At 42.4% G+C, this 17,951-nt stretch overlaps 1 protein-coding gene across 1 annotated transcript; it reads right to left on the bottom strand.

Moving 5' to 3' along the window:
• Positions 1-2,106: 2,106 nt before the first annotated feature.
• Positions 2,107-16,829, bottom strand: Tslig3a (tRNA splicing ligase complex subunit 3A). Its single transcript, XM_021149368.2, has 8 exons — positions 16,684-16,829; positions 12,616-12,764; positions 9,737-9,871; positions 6,202-6,386; positions 5,125-5,205; positions 4,417-4,533; positions 3,960-4,127; positions 2,107-3,874 (listed from the first exon to the last, which is right to left on the bottom strand). The coding sequence occupies exons 1-8, from the start codon at positions 16,734-16,736 to the stop codon at positions 3,215-3,217; spliced, it is 1,548 nt and encodes a 515-aa protein (XP_021005027.1). The 5' UTR covers positions 16,737-16,829; the 3' UTR covers positions 2,107-3,214.
• Positions 16,830-17,951: the final 1,122 nt, after the last annotated feature.

Genomic DNA, 17,951 nt, shown 5'->3' with positions numbered 1-17,951 from the left:
ATCTCACTGTTTCTGCTTTATAAGACTTCTCCCCTTAAACCTAGTCCCTGCTCTAGTCCATGAATTAGATGAACTACACGGGTTCCAAACTGGCACACACCAGTTTTTATTGCTGTGTCACTGAACAACAAGACGAGCATTTCTAACTATCATCATGCTAAGGAGGAATAAAATAAGATCAGGGAGAAGTCTTACAGAGCCCTGTATGTGGTAATGAGCACAGCCTGAATCTATTTTTCTACCTAGGTAAACTCAAAGATACTTTTACAAGGCCTGAGGACACGGTGCATGCCTGTAATTTCAGCACTTGAGAATTAGATGGAGGAGGGTCAGTATAAGGTCACTCTGGGTTAAAAAACTAAAAGGATATCAGCAGAGTTTAGGAAGAACCCATACGACAGAAATAAAGATGGGAAATGCTTGGGGGAAAAGGTGATTTGGCCAGTGGAAATCAGTTCCGAGCATGTAGAAGTGGTTCCAGTTCTGTCAGCCAGACTCAGTCTGTGTCTGGTACAGCTGGACATCAGCCAGACTGGTTCTACACATTAAAGGTACAGGACCCACCCATGGCAGGGCTCAAGAGTTCTCAGCACAGACTCCCGGTTCCAGCTCCTGATCTTGGGTGGAACAATGTATAGGCCTACCTGGCTGGTTCCACAGATGGCCTAGTGGTTCATGTGAAAAATCTTGATTCTCAAAAGAAATCCCCATATGCCTTACCCCAGGTAAATCACTACTGACCACAAGGTTAAGAGAGTCTACAAGATCAGCTGCGGTATAGCTGGTGGCATTTGCCTGTAGAGCCACGTGTTTGGGAGGCTGGGGTGAGCCCAAGAGTTTGAGGCCAATTTGAACATATTGTGATTCCAAGCACAAAGAAAACAGATGAAAACAGAATATGCCATCATTTAAAGGAACATTCTCTGCAAAACCCAACAATGCTAATGTGGTAATGTTGGTGGCTAGGATATCTTATCTAGAGAATTTATGGTCACGGGGAGAAACTAAATTCTTTTATGGCTTCTCAATGTAGAGAACAAGGTCTAGTTTAAATCATAAACAAGGATGAAAAATTTAAGGTCATCGTGGAGAAATCTACCATTTATTCTCAGATCATGCCTGAGAAAACAACCTCATAATAATAAACCAAAATTCTACCTGTCAAGAGTAAGTCTAGTGGGAGGAATACTGTGGAGTCCTGGGTTATGGAAACAAAGCAAGTTTCTACCTGAGATATTATTTCAAGACATGTGGCTGTGCCAACTCTATTTCTAAGAGGAACCACCTACAGTAAACCTATGTATTCATTGCTGTTTAAGAGAAAGCCTACACTCTAATTCATTTTAATAAAGCATTTTGAACATCTTGCAATCACAAAAGGTAGCTGAAATTTGCTAAAATGAATGAAAGGATCATATCGGTCTTTCAAGGACAGTTTTAGTTATCAGAAAACCCCTATTTCAATAGTAAAATATTCTAAAGATAAGACACCTTGGTGTATACCATCTGGGGCCTGTGAGATGGCTCAGAGTAAGGTATCTATCTGCTCAGGCCTGATTACTGATGGATGCAAATTTGACCTCCCAACTCCCTCTACTGGAGGGAGTAACCAACACCTGAAAGTTGCCCTGTGACCTTAAGATACATACATGCCCCACTCACACACAGTAACTCACACACACACACATCACACCATAACGAACCTTAAAGATGTTCCACTTAGCAGACGATACCATTTCTCTCCTAATAAGTACCTTGTAGTTTCCAGGTCACTTTCTTCTAAGAAAACCAAGTCTGCTTTTAGGAAGAACGGGAAACAAACCCTCTGAGGTTAGGGAAGGGCATTGCTGGATCTTGCCTAACAAGTGTAGCAACAGCTACACCCAGTGGACACAGTCAGAGGAAGGCTTTCTAGCCGTACTGTTAGAAATAAGGTAAATGTGGAAATAGCTTTTCCCCCTCCCAGTTTGTTTCGGCTTCCAGGAAAAGGGCTACCTTCTACTTAAGGAAATACCGTTCAGGAACAAAAGCCTTACTCCATAAACCTGACACAAACGTATAATCTGGTATGAAAATAGCTAAAAGAAAACTCCCAGAGCAAGGAGAGAATGTGCAGGTACTTTATTGCTCACCTCTCACACCAAACACACCTCCAGCCACTTTCTTTCACAGCTTGACAGTGTTTACATGTACAAAAACCCGGCAGAAGCATTGAGTGATTTCAGGATAGACGTGGAGAGTGACTCAGCCAGGCTTCTGTCTTCTGCAGCAATAATGAAGGGCCTCCTGCACGGAGCAGGACTCCATCTCACTTCGTAGTGCACGTCCATCACAAGAAAGGTCCCTTGCCTAAAGCAAGCTAACTTGTATATGCTGAGCCAGTAGCATTAACTAGTCATGGAACAGATGTCTGCTCGCCATTTCTTCTAGCGAATTTCAAGTAAAATCAAGGGTGAAGGAGGAACTTTTGTCTCGGATGGATGCAGGTCTGTTTGAGTTGCTATACTTAACTAAGTGCCTACAGATACTACGGTTCTCAACTTGGTTTGCTTTTGTTGTTTTTATGGGTTTTGGCCGTGTTCATGGGTTTTGGAGGAGCATATGGTACAGTATTCCACCAACAGGATAAGGCTACTGAATGTGCTATCTGCAAAAGAGCTCATGTAATAGGAACCAACCCAACAGGTCTACCAAAAAGAAAGGTGACAAACATCTCTCTGAATAAAATGCCAATCAGGGCAGAGCTATGCTCGGAGAATAGACATCAGAAGGTAGTTTACGAAAAACACACATGGGTTGTTAATATGAGGAAGGTTTCCCAGCAGTAAATATAAAGAAAGTCCAGGCAAATCCTCGTTTTCAAAACTTGCATATTGAAAATGTGAAAACTATTTTATTCAAGTAATTTCTTCAAAAAAGCATGTATGTTCCAACTGGATTAGTTTACTGGTCAACTAAAGGCAACTTAAATTGCCTTTAAAATTTGTTTTTCATAGAAAGAAGAGATATGTTTCTTAAATAAACAGTGTTATGTAAAACTGTTTAGTAATAAAAAGAGAGAAAGAATTGAATGAAGACCAGCAAATGGTTATCCTAAGCAGGAGTATGCCTGCTACCTGTGGTCTTACATTCATTCCAAATAGATGTTGGATTCAGGATTCTGAAACTAAGTTTCTATTACTTGAGCTCTAGCAAAATATGAGTTTCTGTAGCCTCAACTAGTATAATGTCTTCCTTGTCCAAATCCAGAATGACTATACTGATAGCCTCCATGTTGGAAGTGCTGTTCAAACTGGCCCCCTTGATGATAAGTCTGGCTCCCTCTTCCTCCCCAGCCTCCTCCCTGGCTTCCACGTCCTCCCCGACCCCCTCGACCACCTCTTCCCCCACGACCACTGCCTCGTTCGCCATGGTGCCCACCATCTTGGTATCTATTGTCTTGCTGGTATCCACCGCCCTGGTAGCCACTTCCTGTATATGAAGATGTCTGGAAACCACCATAGCCACCACCTTGGTAGCCACCGCTGTGGCCACCATGATAGCCACCAGGCTGGAAGCCCGAATCTCGATAACCACCGTCCTGGTAACCACCTCCACTTCCACTCCCTCCATCTGTCCAGCCTCCTTGATGTTTATTTCCTCTTCCTCCCCCTCGGCCACCGTGGTCATAGCCACCACGTCCACCTCTCCCTCCTTGTTCATGACCTCCTCGTCCTCCGTATGAGGAATGTTCATAACCACCTCTCCCTCCGCCTCGGCCTCCTGCTTGCTGCTGGGGGCCATCTTGTCTTTTCTGCCACGGTGGCATCTCTGGGGGTGGAGGTTCAATTTCATTAGGTCTGCCACCTCTGTCAGGCACCCTGCCCATCAGCACCTATGCAATAAGAAAGATAACGTAAACTTCTCATTTTACAGAGAGAGCAATGCATGGGAAAGACAATCACAAGTCCTCTGGTCACCTTATTAATGGCACAGGCAGTCTTTTCCCGTATGGACCCACTGCTTGTCCTTAAGATCTTTGACAAGTCTTGTCTGGCGGCCAAAAGATGAGCAACAGAAACGGTACCTTTAGGAGACAAGACCGAGCGCTTCGGCTGGTAAACCTTAGCTAGCTTTTCTGTCTGACTCTGTTGGAACAAAAGTGTTCAAAGACAAGTGTTAAAAATTCAGAATGGGGTGTAGAAAACAAACACTACCACTGAAAAGACTAAAGATCTGATGAGGAGGTTACTGGGTTCCAGGTGGTAGGAAATAGTTTTAAACTCTGTGCAGTTTGCCGTAGTTAAGAATTACCTTGTACAAATACAGCTGCCAGGCTTGTTGACAGAGCAGGCAAGGCAGGCGGGGCTGGGGTCACCTGGAAGCTTTCCTTTCAGGTGTGTAGGGACTGTGTTATAAACAACTACTTCATCGTACCTTAGCTCTGTCAGACCAGCCAAAGGACTGGACGGTGACATCCAAGCGTTTGATTAGCAGCTTCCTCCGGACTTCATATTCATTGGCTATGGCTTGGTTAATGGCTTCTATCTTTTCCTAAAGCACAATTTAAGCAACCAGTTAGGATTTACACATGTGCTTGATCCCTGTTCATAAAGAAAAACCTGACGCTTTCACATGTGGCTCCCCAGCATTCCCCACACACGGTCCTTCCCACTGGCTAATATGTGAATGGTTAGTAAAGTGACAGGACAGAAAAGTTAGTCTCAAAACAAGAATATATGTAAATAAAGTAAGAATTCTTGGTTAGCTTTCTCATAATTCACTGCATGAAGTTGGTTCAGCTCAGGCAAGGTTGGATCCATCTGGCAATTAGAAAAAAACGCTTCACTCATACCAAACTTCATTTAATAAGTGCATGAAATGTTTACAAATCATGAGTTAAGTGCTTCAAATCACACACAAATAAAAATTATTCTTCATAAATCTGGAGGTTCCCCCAAAATATTCCAAAGATGTCCATGTAGCAAATCACATATCAGAAAATGTAATGTAAATCAGGTGTAGTCACAGTACTTGGAAGGCTGAGGCAAGAGGACTGCCAAGAATCTGAGGCCAACCTGGGCTCTGAGTGTTGACATAAAGGATGGCCGCTTAGGAAGTAGCCTCAGGAGGATCACGACTCACCCAGTGGGCTGGTCCCATCGGCTTCTTCAGTAACGGCTTTCCCACATGATTAGGCGGAACTTTTGCTAATGTTTCCTTTAACTGACACAAAAACAAATTAATGAATAAAAAAAAAAAATCTAAAAGTAATACGTATCTTCCTCATTACCCAATTCCCATCATATCTTGCCATCAAAAGATGAGTCCTGACAGAGGCAGAGGTGGAGGCAGTTTTGAAACATAAAGACCCATGAGATAAGACGCTGGCTTGGCCCACTCCTCCATGACTGAGAAACACGGATCCCTCACTGGACCTCAACAGGGCCTGATACCAGTGGGCACTAAATGAGCACTAGCTGAATGGATGAATGAACACAGAGACTACGAACTACAGATCCACTGTTGTGCCTCACAGTGTTCACCCAACGGTGAGTGAGTCCGGCAGATATGCAGACAGGAAATAACTTTATATAACAAATACCATTTTCTTTTACTCATCCATTTTTAAATTAAAATGGCTTGTTCCTAATAATTTAATGTATATACATATATATGTATATTTATAAAATCAGTATTCTGTTGATAATGTGTGCCATAAAAGTGATTCTATTTTCACACACTAAATTATGTTATGAGCCAGCAAATTGAGTTTGCTAGTTGGAATATACAGACCCAAAGCAACTGGATTAGAAAACAGGACTTATTAATGTCCTTTTCTGTCCAGTCAGTAGGGGGAATCATAGAAATCATGACAAAAGCTATAAAGATCATCTCAAAGTTCAGTCATTTTATGAAGGACTTAAGAATCTTAGTTATTTTTACATTATACCTAGCTTACTTCAGCTTTTAAACCAAAGTATAAAGTTTCATTTTTGAAAAAGAAACATGTCAGTGTTTAAAAATAACAAAACCAAAAGCCCACTAAAATATTCATTTCTCTTTAAGGTATCTAGGATTTAAAACCCCAAACTCATTTATTAACATTCCTTATTAATATGTAAACTAGATTCCCATTAAGAGAAATAAACTTAATGTTTCATTTCAAGCAAACGTAGGACTATGCCTTTAATACGCTACAATCGGTACTAAAGGTCTTACTTTTTTCTCAATCCCGCTGAAGAATTGGAACATAGTTATATTGGCTGGAGGTTTGGACATTCCTAGAGCAATACATATGCCTTTCAACTCTTGAAAGACCTCACTACCGCCTCCTTCTTGAGCTTTTTTTGGAGGAGCATTCACACAGAGCATTCTGGCAGCTTCTAGTTCTGAGATGAGGTATGCTGAAGTAAACAAAATAAGATTTCAAAATAAGATACTATAGTTAATAGCCATAAGTCTGGAGTCACAACTCTATAGACCTAATGATATGTAACTTTTAAAGCTGCAAGAATGGACAGAACAAGCAATGAAAACCACTGTTACCAGCTGACAACATAATATTACACTGCTTATGCAACTCAGGTATTCACGAACTCTTTACAGAGAGTAATTAAAATTCGGCAATATTTTGAAACTGAAGATCAAGGTGGATCACACCTAAAGATCTAGATTCTTGCATTTGATTATGCTACCTCCTGAACAGGGGTTGGCATCTGTTAAAATTTTGCACAAGGTGACAAAGGGCCAATTTTCACTTTGAACCATATGTGGGCACAATGACAAAACTGCCTGACTCTCTCATAATCAGTCTGTCTAGAAGTGGTCAGGACCATCCTAAGTGTGAAGGTGTTGGACTTTCTAAGGGTCTTCTCTCATTTCTCCAGGGGTCTTACTCACCTGCTGGGGGTCTCTCTCATTGGTCTTTCCCCACATGCCCTTCCTCTCCACATTCCTCACCTTCTTCCCCACCATAACAACAAAACTTTTAAATAATTTTTGCTTTTTGGTATTTTTTCCATGTATGGAGTTCAGAGGACAGCTTGCATAGTTCTCTTACCTATGGGGTTGGCAGTTTTGAACTCTGAGAGTCAGTCTTGGTGGGAAGAGCCTTTATCCCTGGAGCCATCCCTTGGGCTCTTAAGTCACTTTCTGTCAGTATTTCCTTTGTGTTGAATGTTTATACATGAGGGCCACATCTCATGAAATTCAGCAAAAGCCTAACCCAGTAAACGACATTCCTGTAACTGTCCCAAAGACACTTCCATCTAAACCGTAGGATTTCTGAGCATTCAGCAAAGCCTGCTTCTGCTCTTTTGGAAGGTGTTTTCTAGGTCTTTCAATCCTATCAGAATCACCAAATTTGCTGTCCTCAGGTGGAAGCCAAGGGGAAGTCAAGATTTTCCTAAGTCATTTCTGTGAAGCCATCAATTCCTGTTCTAAAGTAATAAATACAGCTGAATTTCTGCAGAGGCCACTCCATGTGGCTTTAATAAATCTTGGTATGTTCCATGTAGTAAGCTATACTTGGGAATTAAGACAATGAAAAAGCAAAACTCTGGTTATGAAAGCAACTAGTGTTGTAAACATGTTTTTACCAGTGTCCCGACACACTTGCTCTCATAAGTCCCTGACTGTGTTCCTGTAGAGACACAGGAGGTAGGTAGTTGCCACTGAGACCTCATAGAACGCTCAGCCAGGACTATTTAGTGTCTGGCCTTTTAATAAAGTTTGCCAACCCTTGTTCTAGAAAATCATCTAACATGATTTAATACACTGGTTGTCTAAATTTGGGATGAGATAGTTCAGTCATTCCTGAGACTAATACCATTACATGAACAAACTTTAAGGCAACTGACACAAAGCACTAGAAAGGCGCTGGAAATACTATAAAAACCCCCCAAACCAAAGATGATCTTTATTGACAATCTACTTAAGAATCAAAATATCCCCCTTTTCATCTATTAGGAACTCAAGCTTGACTTAACTTAGCTGTGAGTATAAACTGAGAACCATACAAGGCCAGTAAACAGCCCAGAGTCCCTACACTTAAAGATTATTATCCTATTCTGGTACTTCAAATGAGGATCATTTATTTCCTCTTAAGTACAGTGTACTGTGCTAAACAATTCGTATTAGTGTGGCAGGGTGCTGGAAGAAAATCCTAGCATCAAGATGTGACAAAAATGACACTTGGCATGACAGAAGTAGTCACACAGAGCACCAATGAGCACGTGTATGAAATGCTTCAATGAAAGAGGTTACACACTGAGAGCTGCATTGGGGAAAGCAGGCTGCAGTGACAAGGACAAGGAAAGGGACCAGTGTGTCTTGTGAAGGATGTAAAAGGCGAGTAACCTTTAGCTGCTTCACTTATTTACAGGAGGAACATGTCATTGTATACTCTTGATAAGGTCTTCAGGTATCAACTCATAAAAATAAAGTTTGTAGTTATGACCCCGATTCCAAATAGTATAGTCTGCTTAAGAATTAGCAAGGAGTTAAAAGCGCTTTATAAAGATTTACAGTCAATGTGGTTTTCTTAAGTGTCAGTAGAAAAAAAAGGCTGAGTTCTACGAAGACTCAGCCATCTAGAGTCACTGGCAAGCATCTTGCACAGTGGTTATCTTCCTACGTAGATAATGTAAGTGACAAGCACAACTGAGCAGGATAAGCGACACTGCAGAGAAGAGTCAGTTGGCTCTGCTGCTGCTGGGCCAGTCACAATCTGAAGGAGACTAAATAAATATCTAGAAGCTAGACATAAACATCAGTGTCTACACCAAGTCCTGACCCTTCGTGCACACACTGCCCCAGCAACAAATACTAGACAAAGGGGCCATTAAGTAACGGCAGTAATTTTTAGCACCTAAGCATAATAGCTATAACACATTTTTTTTCCAAAACAAAACAAAACAAAAACAAAAAACCCAAAACATAAAACCTTCAATACTGTGGTTTTAGTATTTTCAGACTCCACAACCAAACAAACAAACTTTCTGGACCGTGCTTGTCATGGACATTCAATCAACCAAAGCTGACTCTAGCTTAATTTCAGAGTGCTACAGATTCTGAGTTAAGATTACTGCTTAAGCATACTGGGAAGTTTGTGCAAGGCAATACAATTTCGAGTCTACTAACTGTATTTCAGGAAAAGAGACACTTATCTTTTTAAAAAACATGGAAGGAAAGAACTTTTCATAAAAAACAAACAAACAAACAAAAAACGATGTTCCACAATGATTGGTGGTAGAGGAACCACTTATGTGTTGATCATGTGTCCTTAGAAACAAAAGCATTTACCAATCCAAAGAAACAACAGCAAACAAAAACACCTTTACAATGCCATCGTGCAAGCACCGCTTCCGGCCTAAAACCCACTTTCTTATCTCTCCAGGCTTGCCACTGATTACATGTGTGCTTTCCATCTAGAACACAAGTACGGGGTGACACACTGGCATGACACTCCAGCAGCCCCACTGGTCACAACAGGAGGGACATAGCAGCTGGAGGAGTGCCAAAGCAGAGGCCAGGGGAGAGAGGGGTCGGTTCAGATCAAAGCACCATTGGTGTGCACGCCTCCACCAGTTCCTAGCTGGAAATGTAAGCTAGCTCTTCTTTTAAATGGATAGTATTTGAACTAAAGTCACAAGGAAGCGAGATACAACAAGAACAACAACAAGAACAACAACCACCCACATATTACTTATGTAAAACAGACAGAACAGCTACATTCTAGTAGCCATGAACTTACTGAGCAAAAGGAGGCAGTTCTTCTGAACAAGAAGGCGCTTGGTTACATCCCCGGATGTCAGAGAAGGATATGGGCAGTTCATCTCCCCAAGTAGCCCACTCACCTCAAGCTGGAACTCTTCAGCTTCACTTGGACCTTGCGGGGATTAAAATAATTTTGACAGCATTAGTCACAAAATGGGAATTCCCACTAGACTTTTCCTGCCCCAGCTCTTCTTGCTAGTTCATCCTTTCTCATACCACTGTAATAAAAACGTTTTAGAGTGTGCAGTAGGCTAGTCTCTTACTCGACAATTAAGTTATCATTTCTTATTTTGTGTGTATGATGCCTGTGCAGAACAGAGGCACAGAGGTCAGAAGGACAGTGGAGTTGCATCCCCCCTCCTTGATGGTGGGTCGCAGGGACCAAACTCAGGTCACCAGGGCTGCATGCCAACTGCTTTTCCTCTTTAGCCACACTTCACCAGCCCTGCCTGAGAATTTTTAATGGCTCTAACTTTATACCTCAGCCAGTTTTTCCTACCTGCTTTCAAAGACTCCTCCCAACTGTTCAAGTCTGTCCTTTCCAGTACATTCAGTCACAGCCATCTAAGAGCCTCTTCCACAAACACTGGCTCTACTAGGCCTCGCCACGCTCCAAAGTGTCTCAGGAAAGCCTGGCTCGTTTGTTACTTTTGAGCCTTTATTTAAGCTATGACTGTGCCCTTCTCTACTAGTGAATCTCTCTCATCCATCAAAGCCCCGAGGGCTTCTCCACGAGACCTCCCTAATGCTCTTGCACTCATTGATTTCTTCCTCCTGTGAACCACAAAAGCAAGAGTTCAATTACTGTAGCAATCACCAGTTTTTTCACTTGTATTTCATATTCTCAGGTAACTGAAACCAGAAGGCAGCAAACATGACTTACAGTTCTTTATTTCAATAACATGCAAAAAAAAAAAAATTAAAAAAAAAATGCTTGAGGGATTGGAGAGATGGTTCAGCAGTTATTAGTCTTCCAGAGGGCCTGGGTTCAATTCCCAGTACCCACATGGCAGCTCACAACCATCTGTAACTCTTGTTTTAGGGGATCCAATACCCTCATTCAGACATATATGTAGTCAAATCACCAATGTACACAAAATAAAAATAAATAAGTTATATATAAAAATATTTTTGACGTTTAATGGGTAAATGAAGGGATGGGTGTCATCGTCACTATTCTGATTGTTCTCTTCTCAGCATTGCAGATGGAGAGAAATGAATAAGCCTTAGAGTCATTTTCAAGTCCTAAGTCCATTTTCTCATCATGTATTTATCAAATTGTGACTTGTCAACCCTAAAGCTCCACAGAGCTCCATTAAAGGCAGCTGGGAGATGACGAGGCAAGAGAGGAAAAGGGCATCTTGAGAGTGATCAAAGCATCCCAGTGAGCCACAAGGCTCTTACTGACAGCTAGTGAGGAAGAGCCGTGCTAACCCTGCCCTCCCTCTATACAAGCAATAACCACTCTCACCGTGTTCTATGATTCCAGTTAAAAACAGTATCCCATACAGTATTTACAAGGTTTCAACAAATCAGTCACAGTCAGTGGCAGACTGCCAAACTGGTTAAAAGCACCGATCCCAATTTCTCCTGATGCTGTGTGGTTGAAGCCTAAATTACATGGCCCGAGGCAATGTACCTAACTTCTTTGGGCTTTTGTCACTGACTGCATAAGAGTAATAAAATCTAACTCATAGAACTGCCCTGAGGTCTAAATGAGTTAACCAGTACATACTGCTTTGAATACAAGGAATAATAAATATAACATATGCTATCATTATTATTATGACACTAGATCTTGCTAATTGAATTGGTCAGACATAGGCTAAACTAGGATACAACCAACCTGCACTTATTAAATATACTAACAGGCCAGGTGTAGAAAGTCTAGCACTTAGCAGGCTGATGCAAATTTCCTCAAACCAGCCTGCACTGACAGACATGTCTGAGTAAATACAATAATTCCTTGTGCCGCAAACATACCAAGAAATAAAATGTATACCAGCAAGCGAGAATGAGCTCTTCAAAATGGGATTACACTGTCCCAGGGGTACACTAACAGTCAAACATTTTTACTTCCTATCCATTAGAGCTCTACCTATGACAGGAAGAAGCAGGTGCAGTGTCAGGTTCCAAGCTCATTCAGAGTCAACAAACTAGTAGTAAAGGTCAAGAAAACAGGCAATCAAGAAAAACAGGAAAACAGATACTCTCAACACTATCATCTGGGTTGCTGCACCTGGTTACAATGTGCCTAATGGTGGGTTCCAATGATATGACAGTGGCCTAATGGAGTGTCCCCTCTCTTCCCAAGCACAGTAGAATGACAATGCACACACACTATATACTGTACAGAATTCTGGAATCTGGTAGAACTAAAAGAACATCTGAAATTCTAGTAGCCACCAATCCAGGATGTCACAATTCAAGTTTCACAAAATACAGACAATGTGGGTCTTGCCTATAATCCCATCACTCAGCAGGCTGTGGCCGAAAGATCATGAGTTCAAGGCCAATCTATGCTACATGGTGAACCCTGTTTAAAAACAAACAAACAAACAAATATGGCAAGCACGTATATTTCATATGTGTATTCTGTATTTTTCTCTGTCTCAGTACAAAGATCTTTTCAGCCTCTGTATATATTTTATTGTTGTAGCCTTATATTTAGAATTACTTTATCCTTGAAAACAACAACATCAAAATCACTGTGTGCGTGTGTCTGCATGTGCGAAAGGGAGCACAGGGTTTGACATGTTTCTTTCCAGTTACAAAACTTAAAATTTTAGCTTTAATATTAATAATCTTTAGTTCACAATGCCCCAATTTCACTTGAAAAAGTGAAAATGTACTCACTGCTAGTCGCCTGCACATTTTCTTCTAGTTTACAGAGGACTCTTAACTCAGACACCAGCCAAGCGCAGAGTTTGGTAAACTCCGGGGAAGTGGCTCCAGCAGAGACTGCCTGTAACAGTGCGCCATCGTCCAACAATGGGCCCTTGTAACTGGTGAGGAAGAAAGTACATTTCAGAGGAAAATCAACGTGCAGTATGCTGCAAGTAAAACACATCTATGCGTTGCTTATGTAAAGGAACCACATGCCTGTGGCACATATATGCACATACAGGCAAATACTCATAGACATAAAAAAAATTTTTAAAGTATTTTAAATGAAGAAAAAGTCAGGCTGGGCATGATGGAACAGGCCTGTAATCTCAGCCCCAGGGAAACTGAGAAGAACCTTTGCTGGGAGACACAGTGACTTTGACATAGTGAGGTCCTTAAAAACAAAACAACAAAGGAACCAATCAAATGATCGCTGCAACTCAAGCCTTCGGAACACACGAGGGCTGGGGATGCAGCTCAGGTGGGAGAATGCTCGCCTAGCACACATGGTTTAGGTCCCAAGACTTTATAAATTGAGCAGAGTGGCATATGCTGGTAATCTTAGCTTTGGACAGGTGGAGGCATGAGATCAATCAATTGCTCAAGGTCATTTTTGGCTACGCAGAGTTCAAAGCCAGCCTAAGACACAGGAGACACTGTCTTAAAACAAGTGTCCCCTTCAAAACAAACAAACAAACAAACAAACAAACAAAATAAAAGCCCTAAAAAGCTCAACATAGAAACCCCACAATATCTATAAATGTAGTGAGCAGAGTCGACTGTTTACACGCTCACTGAAAACTCTTTTGCAGTTTACTTTCTTACCATAATCAATTAGACTTTATTTTTGGAGATTTGCTTTAGGAACCTTTCCAAGCAATCATTTACTTTATAAATATGTCTTTTTACTTATTTTTCTTTTTAAGACAGGGTCTCATGCTGCCCAGGCATAAGAATTTAAGAGTAATAATCAGAACTGGGTGTTCTGGCACATTCATATTAGCACCAACTATTCAAGAAACTGAAGCAGGGAAATCAAGAGTTTGAGGCCAGCCCAAGAAACTTAGCAAGGTCTATCTTAATGAAGCAAGCAAGCACTCTTCAATTATATATTGTTGTGCTTATGAGGTGGCTCTCAGCAGGTATAGGGTGCTTGCCACCAAGGCTTGATCACACTATACAAGAAGAAAATCAACTGCAAACTGTCTCTGACTTCGACAAGTACATGGTGGCACAGACACACACAATAAATAAATAAATGTAATTTTTCTTTTAAGGACAAGAATCTATGTAGTCCTGGCTGTTTTGGAACTTATTATGTAGATCAGGCTGGTCTCAAACTCATGGAGATCTGCCTGCCTCTTCCCCCACTGGGATTAAAGACTTCGCTTCTGTGCCCGGTGTAAGACAGACAAATAAACAAAAACAAAGCAGCTTAGTTAAGGTTATATTCTTTTAAGTGAAATGTTAAATACAAATATTATCATCAAGGACATACATTAAATATACTTAACATGGTATTCAGAGGCCTGGGTACTTTGAGATTCTTTTAAATATGCCTATATGTTTACATATTAAGTGGACGACAGAGAAATCTTCCACACTCACACAAAATTATACTGTCATCCTGGAACTAGATAAAAAAGGGATGGCCAGAGGGGAGGAACTGGAGAGATGGCTGAGCAAGCAAGAACACATGCTGCTCTTACAGAGGGCCTGGGTTCCGTTCCCAGCACCCACACTGGTCAGCTCACAACTTCATAAAACTCTAGTTCTAGGGGATCTGGCTCCTTCTTCTGGCCTCCTCAGATATCCGGTATACACATGGCATACACTGACTGACACACACACACACACACATATACACATAAAAACAAAACAAAACCCCCAACATAGTAGAGACATCTGAATAAAAGGCCCAGGCTTAGAAAGTCCTCTTTGTGTTCCACAGTCATTCAACAGCAGCTGCTACCTTCCTTCTGTGTGCTAGGTTAGAGATAAAAGATAGCATTTACTGCTCTAGAGGCAGATAGATGCTGATGGATCTCAGAGATAGAGGCCAGCCTGGTCTACAGAGTGAGTTCCAGCACAGCCAGGGTTACTCAGAAAAATCTGTCTTGAAAAAAAGATAGTATTCAACTGTCATTTTTGAGCAAATTGTTTAAAAATACACAACAATCAACTAATGGTGACTTTTGGTAATATTTAAATGTAACCACACTAAGTTAAAATTAATTATAAACTTTCATTAAAAACTCCAGGGTTGGGGGCTGGTGAGATGGCTCAGTGGGTAAGAGCACCCGACTGCTCTTCCAAAGGTCCAGAGTTCAAGTCCCAGCAACCACATGGTGGCTCACAACCATCCGTAACGAGATCTGGCGCCCTCTTCTGGAGTGTCTGAAGACAGCTACAGTGTACTTACATATAATAAAAAAAAAAAAAATCAAAAAAAAAAAAAAAAAAAAACTCCAGGGTTTATATTACAATGCAACCTAATTATTTACTTGAGGGCAATGGTTGCAGGGATAATTAGTTATAGTAAGCCAGACAAGAAAACATCATTAGGATAAAGGAACAGTAATGGGAAGCAAGCTCATCCACAGCAGCCAGTCAACTGATCTTCCCGTGCATGGAATATCCCTCTCCTCTGGTTCAACTCCTGCAACACTACCTTTTCAGGGGAAGAGACCCTCCTCAGGGCTTTTCATTGTATGCTTTTCAGAGCTTCCACGTGAACTTTTAGACACCCGTTGAAACTCACCCATTCCGCAGAATAAGGCTTACGTATGGCCCTTTGCAAAAAACTAAGTTGGCTAAGTCTGGGTTATTCACAAAATGTGATTCAAAGAAATGACCACAGTGGCTGACGTTCACAGGGATGTTAGTAAGCTTCCTTTATGGTCAGTACCTACTAGGACACCAAGCTATTCACATGGGTTGAGCTTTGGCTACCTCAAGGTGTCCTTCCCTAAAGAAAGGTGTCCCTTAAGAATTTCCACGGCATGGAAAAGCCTAAAGTTAAGCTTTGATAAAGGATTATAAAAATACAACTATCGGCAGGGCATGGGCGCTCACTCCTTTAATCATAGCTCTCAGGTGCCAGAGGGTGCCATGGCCAGGGTTATATTGCCACCTTGCTTCAAAAACTAGCTAACTCTACGCTGATTTTCCCCTGAAACAGTTATCCGCAGGCAAATATTTAATCATGCAGGGCTTTTTTTTTTTTTTTTTTTTTTTTTTTTTTTTTTAGCCTAAGAGCCTCTAGGTTCTCAAGTTTGAGCACCTTGATCTGGGTGACCAAACAAGATAAATAAGCCCCATTTCCAAATTCCTAAACACTGAAGACTAAGACTGGGTAATGATCACAAGAGAATCAAGATGCAAATATGCTGCTTCTCGGTGGGTGAGGATGACCCTGGAATGCTGGAGTTCAGCGAGGCTGTGCTGGAGGTCTGAAGTCACTGACTGTCATTTCCAAAGCAGGTGGTTGAAAGGTTAGGTGCACAGCTGAGCGTGCTAGAGAGCAGCCGGCTGCATCGCCCAGACGTGCGCTTTGGGAAGCCTAGGTGCATGCAGAGATGACTGAGCAAAGATTTTTATTTTTTTGAGAGAGACAGACAAGTAGGGTGGGGGGTAGAAGCTCAAGAAAGAAGTAGGGAATCTTGGGGCCAAGTAGGAAAGCAGATACAACTTTGGCAAACGATAAAGTGGGGGTAGGGTGGGAGGACGGGAGGCAAGAAGAGAAAGCTTGGGGAGTGGGGGGTGGTGAGAACCGGAGCCCAGACAATGACACGCGTGACTGACACACGCAGCGGGTAGCTGGGCTGTCGGGGAGCACTGGGGAGGACGAGGGCCGTCGGAGCCGAGTGGGCAGGGTAGGTGTGGACGTGGCACCCGGGGTCCCTGGGCCAGCAGCGGGAAGCTCCGGCGGGAGTCGGGTGCGGCGTGGCAAGGCAGGTGGCTCCGACCCGGCGCCCGAGGAGTTGCCGGGGCTCTAGCAGAGTGGACTTTCAGAAACTCATGCCCCCGCCGTCTTACCCTAGATCTTCCAACGACTCCAAGATGTCAGTCTCCATGAGGTCACACTCCATGCTACTGTGGTATTCAAATTTCCGAGTCGTCAGGCTGCCCTCTCGCCGGCAACGCGTACCCTAGCGCATGCGCTCCTTCCCCGGAACTTCCAAGTCGACAGCTGGCGCCTCAGTCCCCGTATTGCGCATGCCCCGAGCGTGCGCAAGCAGTTTGGTTCCGCCCACTGCCCCACCTCACCGGCCGAGAAAAAAAAAAAAATGGCCGGGTCTGCGCGTGCCCAGTATGGGGTAGTGAAGCTAACTGCCCTAAGAAGGGCAGGGAGGCAGGTGGCGTGGCACGGAGGCTCGGAGACTCAGAGACTCAGCCAGGGGGCGCGGAGCTCTTGGAATGCGCATGTGCACAGCTTGGGGCGAGGCAGGCGCGGGAGGAGCAGGAGCGGGATCCAGCCTGGGACTGTAGAGTGACAGCTGTAGTATTGAAGATGCGTGTCCTCCTTTCACCTGCGAGTCACCACAGAAGGGCAAATTTGTGCGTTCCCAACCACAGCCCAGGGCGGGGTTAGACGGGTCAAAAACAATGAAAGCCAGGAAAATGCCATTTGATTTTTCTTCAGTGTAGCCTCTGGAGTCCACGGTTAGAGAAGTGGCTTTCCTCAGTATGGATGCTTCAGAAAGTTTCTCCGGGGAAAGTTTTTTTTTGTCCCTGTCCTCTTGAGTCTGCCCCAGACACCATGCATTTTGTTTTAACGAGAAAGGGCATAACTCCATATCAAATACAATAGGGTGTATTTGATTACTTGCAGTTTAGACAACAGATCAACTTTTTGTCTCCGTTGACCTTTTTTTTTTTTTTTTTTTTTTTTAATACAGGGTTTTATAGAGCCATGGATGGCCTGGAACTCACTATGTAGACCAGGCTGGCTGTGAACTCACATAACTCCACCTACCTTTGCCTTCCCAGTGCTGAGATTAAAGGCATCTGCCACCATGCTCAGTGTTGTCATTACTTTTGGCCACCCGTGTTTGGGTGTAGCTTTCTATTATGAAAGAACTGTTGAATAATGAGGAAATCTTTTTCAAAGAGATGATGTAGTTAGAAAATTATATTTATCTATGAATTGCTATGTTGTTATATTGTGTAGTCATTTGATTTTAAACTTATTCTTAAATTTTATTTTGTAGTTTCCATTTTCATGTCTAAGGGGTGAACATTCTCTGTCAGTAGTAATTCATGTTTTGTTCTTTATTTTGTGTAACATGGGTTGGGAGAAAGTT

This window comes from Mus caroli, unplaced genomic scaffold (assembly GCF_978045245.1).
Source record: "Mus caroli unplaced genomic scaffold, Mus_caroli_1 scaffold_18, whole genome shotgun sequence".
NCBI lineage: Eukaryota > Metazoa > Chordata > Mammalia > Rodentia > Muridae > Mus > Mus caroli.
The sequence above is the reverse complement of the archived record's forward strand: the minus strand, read 5'-3'. Positions and strand labels throughout refer to the sequence as shown.